This window comes from Silurus meridionalis, chromosome 13 (genome assembly GCF_014805685.1).
Source record: "Silurus meridionalis isolate SWU-2019-XX chromosome 13, ASM1480568v1, whole genome shotgun sequence".
Lineage (NCBI taxonomy): Eukaryota > Metazoa > Chordata > Actinopteri > Siluriformes > Siluridae > Silurus > Silurus meridionalis.
The window spans coordinates 21,910,152-21,925,089 of record NC_060896.1 but is presented as its reverse complement, the minus strand read 5'-3'; the positions used below and the strand labels follow the sequence as shown (position 1 = coordinate 21,925,089).

The 14,938-nt window shown below is 38.3% G+C and overlaps 1 protein-coding gene across 2 annotated transcripts in view; it reads right to left on the bottom strand.

Moving 5' to 3' along the window:
• Positions 1 to 736: 736 nt before the first annotated feature.
• Positions 737 to 14,938, bottom strand: part of pak1 (p21 protein (Cdc42/Rac)-activated kinase 1) — a 64,097-nt gene continuing 49,895 nt past the window's right edge. For both annotated transcript variants that reach the window (XM_046864624.1, XM_046864625.1), the window contains exons 7-15: positions 12,801 to 12,987; positions 10,647 to 10,710; positions 10,500 to 10,548; positions 10,137 to 10,249; positions 9,265 to 9,382; positions 7,410 to 7,509; positions 5,996 to 6,192; positions 4,900 to 5,037; positions 737 to 1,829 (exon numbers count right to left, since the gene is read on the bottom strand). In XM_046864624.1, the coding sequence (XP_046720580.1) occupies positions 1,743 to 1,829; positions 4,900 to 5,037; positions 5,996 to 6,192; positions 7,410 to 7,509; positions 9,265 to 9,382; positions 10,137 to 10,249; positions 10,500 to 10,548; positions 10,647 to 10,710; positions 12,801 to 12,987 (1,053 nt within the window). In that variant the 3' untranslated portion in view covers positions 737 to 1,742. The remainder of the gene's footprint in view (positions 1,830 to 4,899; positions 5,038 to 5,995; positions 6,193 to 7,409; positions 7,510 to 9,264; positions 9,383 to 10,136; positions 10,250 to 10,499; positions 10,549 to 10,646; positions 10,711 to 12,800; positions 12,988 to 14,938) is intronic.

Here is a 14,938-nt window from a genome sequence, read left to right as displayed (position 1 = left end):
GTGGTCAATATCTATCAAAAGTGGTCCAAGGAAGAAACAGTGGTAAACCGGCGACAGGGTCATGGCCAAGGCTCATTGATGCACGTGAGGAGCGAAGGCTGGTCCGTGTGGTCCGATCCAACAGATGAGGTTCTGTAGCTCAAATTGCTAAAGAAGTTAATACTGTTAATACTCAACGGGTCAGAACTGTTTTGGCAGCGGAAGGTGACCGACACAATATTAGGCAGTAATTTAATGCCTGATTGGTGTATATGGGACTGTTTTTAAATGTATACTCTTGAATGAGTCTGAGGTCCCCTGGTGGTCTAGTGGTTGGAATGCGGCGCTCTCACCGCTGCAGCCCGGGTTCGATCCCCGGTGAGGTAACCAACCCCAGCCATTCTTAGTGCCGGTCCCAAGCCCGGATAAATGGGGAGGGTTGCGTTAGTTAGGGCATCCAGCGTAAAAACGTGCCAAATCAAACATGCGGAGGATCCTAACGGGAGAAGCCGAAAGAAAGTTCATGAGCAGCATAATAAAGTATAGATTTAATGAAGCACGTGATGTTCTCTGCTCTCCCAGGTCTATCCATTGTACAACAAAAGTAAAATCATTAGATTAGAGAAAAGTGAAGGGGAAAACAGGATGTGTTCACATGACCCGAAATTCAAACATACACATTTTTCGCATGCAAAATCAGGCCACAAACATTTTAAAGACTGAGTGGGAGCACGGACAAAACCTTGACAATTAGCAGTATCGTTTGTACAGTTTATTTCTTCTGCTTCAAATAAGAATCTTTAATCAAAACGCCTTATAAACAGAGTTTATGGCTCGAAAAACACACGAGACAGAAGTTGTTCCATCCATCAACGTAAAGCAAAAAGGATCAGGGACAGCAGGCTGTACCGTCTTCGAAAGCACGTCTTCCCTCTGCGTCACAGTTTAAGGCCAAAGGGTACATCAGCGCTACATAAAAAAAGTTTCATGTAATAAAAAAAAAACAAAAAAAAAAACATCACTATCAACTCAGTGTTCATGACACATGTTGCTACAGTGTGTTTTTAATTTCGTCAATAAGAAATGTACATCCTGATTTTTAAAGAGCAGAGGGACAGAATAACAGACGAGAAAAAGAAGTCACAAAAAAAGAAAAAGGATGCGCTCGTCATGCACGGCATCCACGTTTAAAGTTTCTCGAGATTTTCCTCCCAACGTGCAGCAGCCACCCCTCGGGGTCCGTACCAGCGTCGTACCCTTTCGTTGATGAGACGCAGTTGAGTTCCGTATTGCAACGTCCATGAATCTATTTCTGTCGTTCACACACTCGTGGATTTACAAAACAATCTTTGTAAAAGAAAATTATTTTAAAAAAGACTCATTTATATCACTTCATCCCATTCGTAAAGTACCACGAAACACACGGACACGGGCGAAATAAACGGGCGAAAAGAAAGCGAGAATCGATGATGAAGTCTGGCCGGTTTGATCCTGTTGGTTAAATATACAGCGGCGTTCCACTGTAACATTCACTGGATTCCTCATTTAGAGTTCTAGTGAGCTGTGTGTCAGCGCAGACACATGCATGCACACACACACACACACACACACACACACACACACCAACCTCATGTCCCTGACATAAAAAACTCTACAGGACCCTGCCCACTAAAAAGACAGGTAGGGAAAACAGTGATGCTGTAGGGTTTAGGGTAGAAAAAGAAAGACGACAGACAGATGGCGCTGTGCTCCTCCGTGCCGAGCTAGCGGTTGTTCTTGGTCGCCTCTTTGGCTGCCAGGATCAGAGGCGTCAGGCTCGAGAGAGGTTTGGCCACTTTCAGGAACTGATGCTGAGGACAGAAAACCAAGGCACATGTCATACATCACATAAAGTAAACATTCTCCTCACATTCATTACTACCATCTACCATTTAGAGCCCTTCTTGTATTATGATCTGCACTAAATGGACAAAAGTATTGGGACACCTGCCTTTCCAGCCATATGTGGTTCTTTCCGAAACTGTTATTGTACAGGGTATCTTTGGATGCAATAGCATGAAAATTTCCCCTTAACTTGAACTACGAGACCCAAACTTGTTTCAGCATGATAATGCCCCTGTGCAAAAAGCAAACTAGATATTTCGATATGATTCGCATTGTTTGGAGTGGAAGATCTGCTAGCAAGTTCTGACCTCAATACTAATAAACACCTTTAAGATGAATTGGAACACTGACTGCACCCCAGGCCTCCTCACCTACATCAGTACTTGAGTCTGAATAAGCACAAACACACTCGAAAATCTAGTGAAACATCTTCTCAGAAGAATGGAGGTTATAATAAGAGCAAATTGGAACTAAATGTGGAATGCGATGATCAAAAAGCACATTCCATACTGTATATATGAGCAGGTGTCCGTAAACTTTTGGCAATATAGTGATTTGTGCAATGAAAGTAGAGGATACAACATACACATAGTTCACTTCATGCATGCAAACTATGTGACTGCTTTGTTCCCTGTTAGTAAAATCAGATCTAAGGCTTCATTATATGGACAATTAAGTATTTGGGCACCTGACTGGTTCTTCTCCAAACTGTGACCACAAAGTTGGAGGTATACAATTGTATAGGATGAGACACAAACCAGTTCCAACATGACAATGCACCTGTGCACAAAGCGAGCTCTATGAAGATATGGTTTAGATACATTTCCTGGTAAATTTCCCAAAATTTTCTACAGGAACTTCATCTGGGGAGTTTTGGAAATATTCCAAGTTGAAAACTTACTTGACTAAAACTTTATTTTATCTGGAATTCGTTAGAAATGTGGGTAAGTGTATATAAACTCTATTACATACAAACATAAATATAAACATTTTGTTTGATCAAAAGCTGAAACGCATGCAAACTAATACAGATTTTAAATGACATTTTTGACTTTGATTTAATTGTTAGTATAATTTTGTTGCACAAGAGTTTTTACACAGCACGAGCAAGTTTTAAACATTTATATAATATTTATGTGACACGTGAACAATCTCGAAGATGGAATTTTTTTTTATGTTATTTTGTTTGCAGGATTAAAGAAATGATCTGTTATATTATGGAGGAATTCACAGTACATGTAGGGGGTGTGGCCTCAATAACCCTGCAGTAAGTGTGCTGTGTGCATGTGATTGTATGTGCAGGGTAGAAATTCAACAGAAATTGCATAAAATCTGGTTGTTTTAACCAAAGATTATCCTACAAGCTTTTTTTTCCAACTACTTTCAAGTTCTCTTATTGGCTAACCTGCACTTTTATAAATTCCCAGTTTATTCCCATTAATTCCCATGGTTTTTTGAAAATTCCCAGAATATTGGCAAATAAAAGATCTTGAGTGTCCTGATTTAAATGTCTGCCCTTAACAGTATTGAACACCTTTGGTATGAATTGAAATGCTGACTGCACCCCAGGCCTCCTTATTCCACCTACATCACTACCTAGTGGAACATCTTCCGGGAAGAGTGGAGGATATTATACCAGCAAACGGGAACTAAATGTGAAATGAGATGTTCAAAAGGCACAATAGATTTTTAGAGTCAGGTGTCCACAAACCTTTGCGCAGTTCCTTCAACTTAATTGAGTTATTCGACATTATTATCTTCGTGAATTAATTACATGCGTTTTACTGTAAAAGGTGTACTGCTGAGTAATAGCTTTTCATTTCAGTCTTTTTCTCAATGTCTGCAAAGTGTGAGTCATATGGCTACAGCGTGTACGCACTGTACTTTCAGTTCCTGAGTGTTCTAGAGGGAATGCATTCAGCTCGTTTCTAGCAGATCGGTATATTCTAAATCAGCCTTGTGTGGGAGTCGGTGGAAGTTTCTGGAACATCTAGTGCATGTGAAGCTAGTTGGTTTGAAATGTGTTTTTATTTATGGTTTTTCTTTTAGTTAGAACATATTGAAATACATCATCTGGCTATTAGGGAATTTTTTTTGCTGTAGAATTGATTACTTCACAATTCTACGTGTTTTACTGTACATATAGAGAATGTGAAGCCCAAACTTAATGTAATATCTTTAACAGGGCCTTGCTCAATTTGGTTATCGGTTAGTTTGGTGGTGCTAGGATTTAAACTCAAGCCCTTTCAATGAGAAGTCCAACATCTTAAACACTGAGCTACTTCCTTTAGTTGCACATAACTAACCACCTTCTCTATTTCAACTATAAATATAATCTCAGAGTATATATACAGTATCGTGAAGCCACTTGACTGCCATGATGGTAAAAAACAAGGCATCATTCATCTCTGATCTCTAATAAAGATATCACATCGTGTGCTTTTATACAACATAATGTCCTATGAACAAATATGAAATTTACTGAACAGGCAAAACATTATGACATTACAAAATTATGACTGGTGAAGTGAATAGCACTGATGATCTCTTCATCATGGTACCTGTTAGTAGGAGGGATTTATTAGGCAGCAAGTAAACATTTTTTGTTAAAGGTTGGTGTGTTAGAAGCAGAAAAAAATGGGCAAGTGTAAGGATTTGAGTGAGTTTGACGAGAGACAAATTGTGATGTCTAGACGTCTGGGTCAGAGCGTCTCCAAAACTGCAGCTCTTGTGGGCTGTTTCTGGTCTGCAGTGGTCAGTATCTATCAAAAGTGGTCCAAGGAAGGAACAGTGGTGAACCGGCAACAGGGTCATGGGTGGCCAAGGCTTATTGATGCACCTGAGGAGAGAAGGCTGGCCCAACAGTCGAGCTTCTGTGGCTCAAATTGCTGAAGAATTTAAAACTGTTAATGCTCCATGGATTGGGACTGTTTTGGCAGCAAAAGGGGGACCAACTCGATATTAGGCAGGTGGTCATAATGTTATGCCTGATCGGTGTATATACTCTCTGTGCATCAACACACAACAGTGTACTACCTGTAGAAGCTCTTTGGCAGAACCTCTTTTTTCCACGTCCATCTCTAAACAGCGGTTGAGGAAATCTCGGAAAACAGACGACAGCTTCTCGGGGTTCTGAAGCTCTGGAGTTCCATTAGTGGCAATGAGATACAGCGCCTACGCAAAAAAAAAAAACATGACTGTGTTCATTTGCATCGATTCCTGAAGGGGTGAATAAAAGTAAGCGCATGGAAATGTTTTCTCTCAGCTATAAATAAATCATAATGGCTGCACACTGCCATGCAATGATACATCATGGTCTGTAACCATGGCATGTACAATTTTATTCTGATACATTTCAATGTCATCAGAATGCCTTGAAACCCTCTGCTTTGTTTCTCAGGTGCTCTGTTTCTCAGACATTCCTTGAACAGGAAGGGTACATTGTGTCTCCTGCAAGAACATCTGGGAAATTAGTCTTCTGATAATATTTTGTTTAATTGCTGTGTTAAAAAAAAAAAAGTGTTTGCATTTATTTCTTTAAAATGGTATAGTAATCATTCATTTGGAATGTTGATTTGGAAGTCAACCTTTAACAACTCATTATTCACTAATCACCTCAGAATTATTTTATATATATTTGGTGTCATCTTTTTAGTCAATAGAATAATAAGGAATGGTATGAATATGAAGTGAAGCAGAAATTCATTATTTGCCTACAAATCGCAAATCATAACCTTTTTCTCCCCTCTTAATTATTTTATTTATTTTTTGCTTGTGTATCTGTTTATAGTCATGTGTAATGTTACGGAACGTCCGAGAAGCAATATCGTTCCTGAGCAGACGATCAAAAGTTCATTCCACCACTATCTACTTTTCCATCCTCTTTTTATTTCTCCAAGTTAATAAGCTACTGAGAAATCACAACCTGCTAAATTACTTTCCTGTGGTGGAAAACCTAAAAGAACAGGTTGCAAAGTGCTTTCACTGGAAACTCCATTTCACACTTTACCTCATAGGAAAGCTGTGGTTAGAATGAGAGCATTGTCAGAGATGCTGTTATAGAAAACGATTGAACTAATCATGTGTGCTTTCTTTATAAATGAACCTTCTCTTAACTCATGATCCACCTTACCCTCAGAGGATTCTCATTGAGGTACGGAGGCTCTCCTTCAATCATCTCTATAGCCATGATCCCCAGGGACCAGATGTCTACTTTGGGTCCATAAGCCTTGCGAGTTACGACCTCCGGGGCCATCCAGTACGGGGTGCCGACCATGGTGCTACGCTTACTCTGTTCGGGGGTGATCTGGGCGCAAAAGCCAAAGTCAGCTGCCGGACCACACACACACACACACACACACACACACACACACACACACAGAAGTTAGAGACAGACACTGCCAAGATATACAGTTTTTAGAGTTAACAGCGTAAGTATAAGCATCAAGTAGGAAAACTGTTAAAACTCTGTAGTGCTCGAAGTCTCTACTCATTTCCTGTGTCAGTCGTTGTCAATAATACGTGAGCACTGTGCCCTCTGCTGGTGAAAGCTCGCATCAGAACAGTGTGATTTTTATAAACAAACTGATTAAAAAGTATACGAGAAGTTTTTGAATGTTTAGAGCAGATTTTTTTCTGTCAAGGCCACATCATTTTTTCTTTTCTTAACATGAAGGGGGGGCCGGGCTGTAACAGAAAATGACATGGGCCTCGGAGTGACTATCAGTATTATTATGGAGATTTTATTATGGTTTAAAAATGCATTTATTATGCCTCATAATGCTAGATTTGTTTATTATTTGTTATGCACCATACAGACAAATTTATTTACTTATAAATATGGTTGGTTGGTGAATCTAACAAATAATTAGGCTATTACTAATACCGATTACCAATACTACTTGCTGATAACCGATTGTTTTTTGAAATGTATACTGGATAAAAAACAAACAAAAAAAACCCCTAACATGCTATGTAAATTAGTACTAAAATTTATTACCATAAAAAAACAAACAAACAAACAAAAAAAAAAAACAGTACTGAATCATGATAATGTGCTAAAGAAAATAAATCTGAATATATTCAGGAATAAATATAATTATATAATTAATGAATTATAAATAATAAATATAATATAGTGCTCTCCGTGCAGCGTGCTGTCCGGTGGGCAAAAACAAACAGCACATGGTGTCAGTGTTTTGATTCTAGAGGCCGCTCTCGCAATGTCAGCGGAACGGAAGCCGGAAAAACTATTTAGCATGTACTTTTACCGATAGCAATCAACTATTGGTGCCTTGACCTATAATAATCACGAAGAGAAATTTTTGTTTGAAAGCCAAACCTTTTTATCATATACAGATATGATAGGATTTAAAATGTAGTTTTTAAAATATGTCTCTGGCATCTGGCAGGGCCCTTCTAAATGTGGGGGTGGGCCGACAAGCCGTAGTCTGGGGACCCCTGGTTTAAAGGCTAAAAAGCCTGTAGAAGTAATACACAACCATGTTATCTCTCGAATCATGTTCCAGATGTTTAAAGTTACTGACTGAGTTTGACAGAGCCGTCCATTCCCAGCAGGATGTTGTCGCTCTTGATGTCCCTGTGGATCACCTGGTTGGAGTGCAGGAATTCCAGGGCTTGAAGACACTACGTAAACACAGACACAGACACACGCACATAGAAGAGCATTAAAAAACAGGCAAGCGTTGAGATCAAGAGCAAAACAGAGAAATCTGTTACTATCCTACCGTATATCTCTTGTCTCCTTCAGATCATGCTTTTAAACCCTTAATGTTAATAGGTCTTAATATATGTTACCCCACCAAAAAAAGTCTTTCATGTTGAGCTCAAAACAAAACTGAGGACTCTCTCTTTACTACTTTACACAAGGCCTTTCAGGATCTTAAAAGGTAGCTCTATAGCATATGTGTCAAACTCAAGGCCTGCGGGCCACATCTGGCCCCATGTACAATTATATCTGGCCCGCGAGATGATTTTATACAGGTCTATTATTATTGTTATTAATGGTCCAGCGATATGAAGCGCTGATAACACAACATACAGATCCAATAATGCAGCGCTTCAGCTGCCTTACCGAACGCTAGACTACCTGGGAACATTCCAGCGTTAATCAAGTTGAGCTTCTGTTGATGTATTTAACCCTATTGTAAAGTTATTGTGAAACAGCGCCTCACAGTGGCGAAGAGAAAAGTTGATTCTGAAAACAGAGCCTTTCAAAACTGAGTACTGTATATGTCTACTGACACTGGCGGTTAACACGTGTCTTATTTGTGGAGCAAATGTGACTGTAATTAAGGAATTTAATCTAAGATGGACTACGAGACAAAACATCAGGATAAACTGAAAAACCTAAATGCAGAGCAGAAGATACAGAAAGTAGAAGAGTTAAAGAAGAATCTGAAATTTCAGCAGATGTTTTTCACCAGAGCAAAATCACAAAGTGAAGCTGGTGTGAAAGCAGAGGAGAAATCAGAGGCACATCAGCCGGTTATTTACTGAGGGAGAGTTTCTGAAAAGCTGCATGATGAAGGTGTGAGACGTCTGGTGTTTGACTGGAGATGTTTTTATGGAGAGCAAAATATTTAAATTAATTTAAAGTTTGTTTATTTTTTATAAAATGGCATAAGAGCAAAGAAATTTGATTATTTTAATTTTTTGTTGTTATTTTAACATTTACTTAAAAGCACAATTTTTACTAATTTTTCAGGGGGGTTTTTTGCAGCATATTTCATATGCTGCATAGTTCATATTTCTAACTTGTATAATTTTGACAGGAGATATTTTTATGGAGAGCAAAATATTTTAAGTTATTTAAAGTTTAAGGTTATTTATTCTTAAATAATATTTCTGTCTTTTTTTATTCATATTTATGTTAAAAAAACATTTAGTTTTAGTTTTTCAATAAATGTTTTTCCTGTTCGGCATGCGACCTAAAGTGTGCTTTGAGTTTTGGCCCCCTGTGCAATTGAGTTTGACCCCTCCTGCTCTACAGTGTCTTAAGTTGTAGTTCAGTGGTTAAGATGTTAAGATATTTGTGAGTTCATATGTCAGCAGCACCTCCATGCTCATCACTGCTAGGCCTTCACTTTGACTACAGTGGACACAGACGTCAGTGGACTTGGGATAAACGGGTAGACTTGGACTACAGTAGAAATGGACGACAGTGGACTACTTGGAAACCCCTTTCCAGTAGTCTTTTCAGGCTGTTTACTACTTTACTAGCACAAGAAAATCTACAAATGGTACTTTTTTCCATTAGCTAAATTCTACATTCACTTCATTTATGCCATCTCTTTTTATTTCTGACCACTACTTAGTCCTAGCATGTTCACTACTTCACACCTGCACCATTCTGACAGGTTTAAAACATTTGTTGCTCACCTCTCGGCACACGGCGGCGATCTGTGCTTCATCCATGCATGTCTCCGTCACCACGTCAGTCAGAGAGCCTCCGGCCAGATACTCCATCACCACCCACAACTCGTCGCCAACCAGGTAACTATGGCAACCAGACAGTACGGCATTACACAGAGTGGCTACAGCAACCAAACAGTGGCAGCCCGGGGCAGTACATTGGTGCAGAGATGGAGTGGTAACCATAAAGATGGACCTATATCTACTTACATAACAGTGAAAAGATATAGGGGATATCTATAGAAACAGCCAAAGCACCATGGACTTACTTTGGGAAACTTGTCACACATTGTTTGGGTACTGATAATTCTATTTAGATTTTCCCTTCTAAGTAGTGAATGTGTAATTTTATCCTGATACTGAATTAAATACCATTTTTCAAATCTTATCTTCCAATCATTTTTAGGTAACAGTTTATTGCCATAAACAGTACCATGAAAATCTTTTCTTTTTTTTTTACAACAATACAATTTATTCATGTTTTCAATACAATAGTGTAAAATCAATTAAATATTTATTATAATCATATTTATTATTAAGTATTTCTTTATTATTGTTGATTTTTTTTATTGTACCTACATATTTGTTTATGATGTGTATTTGGACAGTGGGTGTAGTTCAGTGGTAATGGTGCTGAAACACAGTTTAGAAAGCAGTGACCAGCCAAAATGAGCAGTGTGTGTGACAGGTATGAAAATAACCCTTTAAATAAACAACAAAATGTAAGATAATAAACTACAAATAACCACTTTGAAATTTCATTTGCATCTAATGAATTCCTGTTTGAGTTTCTTAAATGTAATTAAAATAGGCTCATTCTTAGTGGACCACAATCGTACCTGTCGAGGTAGTTAACAATGTTGGGATTCTTGTTTTCCCTCATGACCAAAATCTCGTTAATGATGAGCTCCTTCTTGGGCTGCTGCTGCAAATTCATCTGCTTGATAGCCACCTAAAAGGCGGCGAAATAAAAAGAAATCCTTTAGCACCACAATAAAAAGGAATTGGGGGGAAAAAGGGGGATTTCACACAGCCCATTAAGGCCTCTCTCTTCCCCCTCTCTTGCTCTTTCAGTCTCTTCTCCAGCCCTGGAGTGGACTTTGAGTAAAAACCTGCTTTCATTCGACCAAATCCCACACATCAATAGCTACTGAAAGACACATTGTTCTTCATCTACAGCATCTTCGAGGTTCTCCTATTACCTCTTGTCCTGTGGCGATGTCTATTGCTGTGTAGACCGTTCCAGATGCCCTGAGATCACAAAAAAAACCCACAAAGATTTCGTGTTTGAAAAGGGGTTTTGTAAAAGCTTGCCACTGTTGATGATACAAATGGTAAAGAAGACTCACCCCTGGCCGATCTTCTCAAAGCGGGTGTATTTCTTCTTTGGATCACCCACACTGACTATACTGCCTAAACACAAAAGAACAGAAAACTCATCAGACACTCACATACATCTAAATAGAGTTTTAGAGTGGGGTGGGCCATCTTTTACAGAATGTGTGTAATGTCCTCTTTCCCATAACAAATAAAAAGTCAGACTATAGTACAGTGCCTGTCGAAAGCTTGGAAACACCAAGACTTTTGAGGGTTTTGACAGACACATACAGTACATGTTTTTGTTTATATGCAACAAACTACAAAAATCTATCTATCTATCTATCTAGTAATGTACATTTCAGCATTAAGAAACTGTTAAAGTAACAAATGAAGTTACACATATCAACTTACTTTCCTTTCTTGATTAATGTTCATTGTATTTATCAAAAAGTCTCCAGATATAAATATGAAAATTAGCTTTTTAAGATTCAGAATTCTCCACCACATGCCCACATACATGTCCATTCAATTTACATTTTTTTGCACCCTCATCCATGGCATCTTACATTTATCGCATTCATACAACTGAGCACCTATGGGGTTAAGAGCCTTGCTCAGGGGCTCAGAAATGGCAGCTGGGGAAGTGTGTGCATATATATGTGTATATATCTATATATATAAAACTTTAGTCAATATAATGTATTCTCAGAGCAGCACTCTGACTCATTCTGTTGTATTTCCACTGAACTGGCAGGAAAAAAACAGGACACTAACAGTAATAAACAGTTTGTTACAAAAGAGAGAAATAAAAAAAAAAAAAGTCATAAGGTACAGACAAAAAAAAAAGACGACAGAAGTGGTAGATTGAGGTTATGATGCCCGAGTGTTCACAAGAAGACACACAGGAAACACACTGACTCACACACAAACTCACACCCTAGGATAGTTGGCTAATTCAGTGAAGAAACCTGGCAACCACGAACCAGGAACACTTTAGGAGTTCTGGCTGAAAATAAGGAAGAAAGACGCTAGGGGAGAGATTGGTTCCAACTTAGAATCCCTTTCTTACCAGCAGAGGGCAGCCTGAGTGCATCTGTAGCATTAATGTTTAATAAAATATAGACTCAGAGTAAGGTGGATCTGAAAGCTAAAATATTCAAGCTATGCATTCAGGAGATGTAGGCAGTCATTTTGTATCAAGTCAAACAGCAGTATAATACAGGACTAAGAATGAAATCAGATCAATAATCCATTTTGGTGTTTGAAGATTTTTTTTACGGCCAATATAGCTAACAAAGAATGTATGGTTAAAGCTACTGAGCATTACATAACCTGCCTTTCTAAAAATTCAAAATAAAAAAAACATGGAAATTAGCTTTTACTTGACACATTCACATTAGAGCACAGTAAAATTATTTTTTTTCACACATGCCTGCTTGTTAGTAAGTTGAGTTCAGAGTTCAGGTTCAGCCATTATACAGTGCTTCTTGAGCAGAAAGGGCTATAGGCCTTGCTCAAGGACCCAACAATAGCAGCTTAGCAATGCAAGAGCTTGGATTCTTGAACTTTCAATCAGTAAACCTTAACTACAGTCTTAACTACAAGTCGTAGTTGCCAGAACTATCGGCTATCTGCAGAAATACATACCCATGGTTTTTCTGGGTTGCGTTATGAGAGTATGAGAGCGGCCTCTAAAGACGAATCACTGACACCATATGCAGTTTATATGAAATGTCTTTTTCAATTAATTTGGGATGTTTTTATTTATTTTGAGTGATCCCTTTGTTTTCAGTTTAAATGCATGTCTTTTAACTACTTCAATATTTATTCATAGAAATAATATGTTTATTTCATTTAGCACATTTTTATGATTCAGTACTGTTTTTTATTTTTGTAATAAAGTTCAGTACTATTTTACATGAAATGTACTGTTTTTTTTTTTGTTTGTTTTTAATCCAGTACCCATTGTACAAACGATCAGCTGATTCAAAGGCAGTATATCTTATAGTATACCTTCATGGCTTGCATTAGCCGTTAAATACCATGATGGAATGTTTATATAAGCATGTGTGTATGCTTTGATGCAAATATGAGCAAAAAGCTCATATTGAAAGAAAAATCATGAGAAGAAAGAAGAGATTTGTAGTAGAGCAAGAACATAAACCATAGTGTGTAACTCTTACGTAGTTTCTCCAGGATCTCCTCGTCTGACATCTTTTTCTTACGGTTCTTGTCGGCGGGACGCGGCGTGGTAGACGAAGCCACTGGAGTGGCGCTGCCTCCCTCGGCAGGCGGAGAGGACACCGGAGACAGGGGTGCATCTTTGGCAGGGGCGAGAGGCAGGGGCTCGATTACTGAGCGGGTATAAATCTGTAGAGAGGCACAAAAAAAAGCTTCAGGGGAGGCTCTGCTGAGATTCAATTTTATTTATTTATTCATTGAAACCTTAAAAAAGACTGAGGGCAAACTCTCATTTACAACCAGTGTCGAGTTACAACAGGAAAGCAGACAAATCAAAGATGCAGCAACAGAAAGTCATTAAGTAAAATATTTACAACCAGACAGACGTGGAATTAAATATTTAAAATGGCCTAGAGAAAATCCAGTGGCAATAAATTAGCAAATTATATATTCGAGCATACACAGCAAGTCATGGATGAGGGAATGTGGAGAACTGCTGGGCATTCTGGGAAAGGGTTGGCTGACTGACTCACATTATGTCGCTGAAGCGGTATGTACAGGTTTTTTTGACAACAGCAAATAGAAGACGAGGTCACACTAAGGGGTGCCATCAGCTAATTATTTATAAGGCTGCATTTGCAGAATCTTATTTGTTCTCTGGTGCCAAATGATAGGCCACATAAAAAATAATTGCTCTATAGTTCCTCGGCTGATCTGATCAAATATTGTATTTTTTTATAAATCTTTTCTCCTCAGACACATGAAGCTGGATACCACATCCTCACGAACAGCTGAACACACCCTGAAGGAACAGCCAATAATTTAGTCTTGGACTCAATGTTGGAATGGTCCCCAGATCCCCAGACAAAAGGGTGAATGTTTTTCAGTTGGGTCAATCTGGAGCCTTTTAGCGGGTTGAGCTGGTTTGAAAACTAAGATTTGGCAAGGGTTGGCAAGGTTTACCAAAGCCCCACCTATGTGGCTAAAATTCAAAAGACTATATTAATCAACCAGTCCTAAATGAGTCATAATGGTTTTGTAAGTCAAATGTGTTTAGAAGTAATTAGTGAATCTGTCTGGTGTCTCTTATTATGCTTGCTATGCAGAATCGTTTTGCCATTTGTGTTTAAAATGAAAGCTTGAAGTTCTTTTGAACCAGATCTTTTTTTTTTAAGGAATACCATGTGGTTTCTCTTAGGAAATAAAAAAACAACAAAAAAAGCCAGGTGAAGTCAGATGTTAATGTACTGTGGCACCATGGCGCCAAGCAAGCAAGCAAAGAGAGAGAGAGAGAGAGAGAGAGAGAGAGAGAGAGAGAGAGAGAGAGAGAGAAAGATAGAAAGAGATGGTAGATTCACTGGACCTCCAGTCCAAGTGTTGAGGAGCAACGCTCTTTATTCTTAATCTCAGAACAAAGGCCTGTGTGTTGGGTCTAAAATAAAAAGCCAGCATGACATTCCCTGTCTCTGACACCAGCAGGAGAAGAGTAAAGCATCAGCATACTCATTATTCCAACTGCTGAGAAAACATGCAGCCCGATGTCTTAAATTCATTTAGAGAGGCTGCTGCTGGTCTATGTGCAACCCAAGCTATACTCAGTAGTGTAAATGAGGCTAAACGGAATGAGATATGAGTGAATTTTACCTCAGGAAAAATAAAATAAATAAATAAATAAATAAAAAACAAGACATGACAGTATGAATATAGATATGAAACTATTATTTCATGTAGGTTTTCTCATTTAAAAGCCACTATGCCAATTTGCATGCATTTCGATTTCAGAAAATATCATTTCCTCAGGTTCAGCTAATCATTATTCGGTTTATTTTGTCAAATATTTGCTTAATTTGTTGTTGTATGCAGACGTAATTTGACGGTATCATGTTGATATATAAGTAAATGAATGACTGTTATGACCTATATGTAAATACCCCCTCAACCAGCTGGTCCATGGCATACAAAAGATTAGATACCCTGATATACACTGTGCATTTACATACAGCCCTCTCTCTCTCTCTTAAAAATGGAATTTCAACACGATATGGAGAATAATAGCTCTATTATTATCCTATAAGTGCTCGAGCAACAATCACAGCAGTAACGCCCAATAAAATTTAAGCTAACTAAATCAATAAGATAT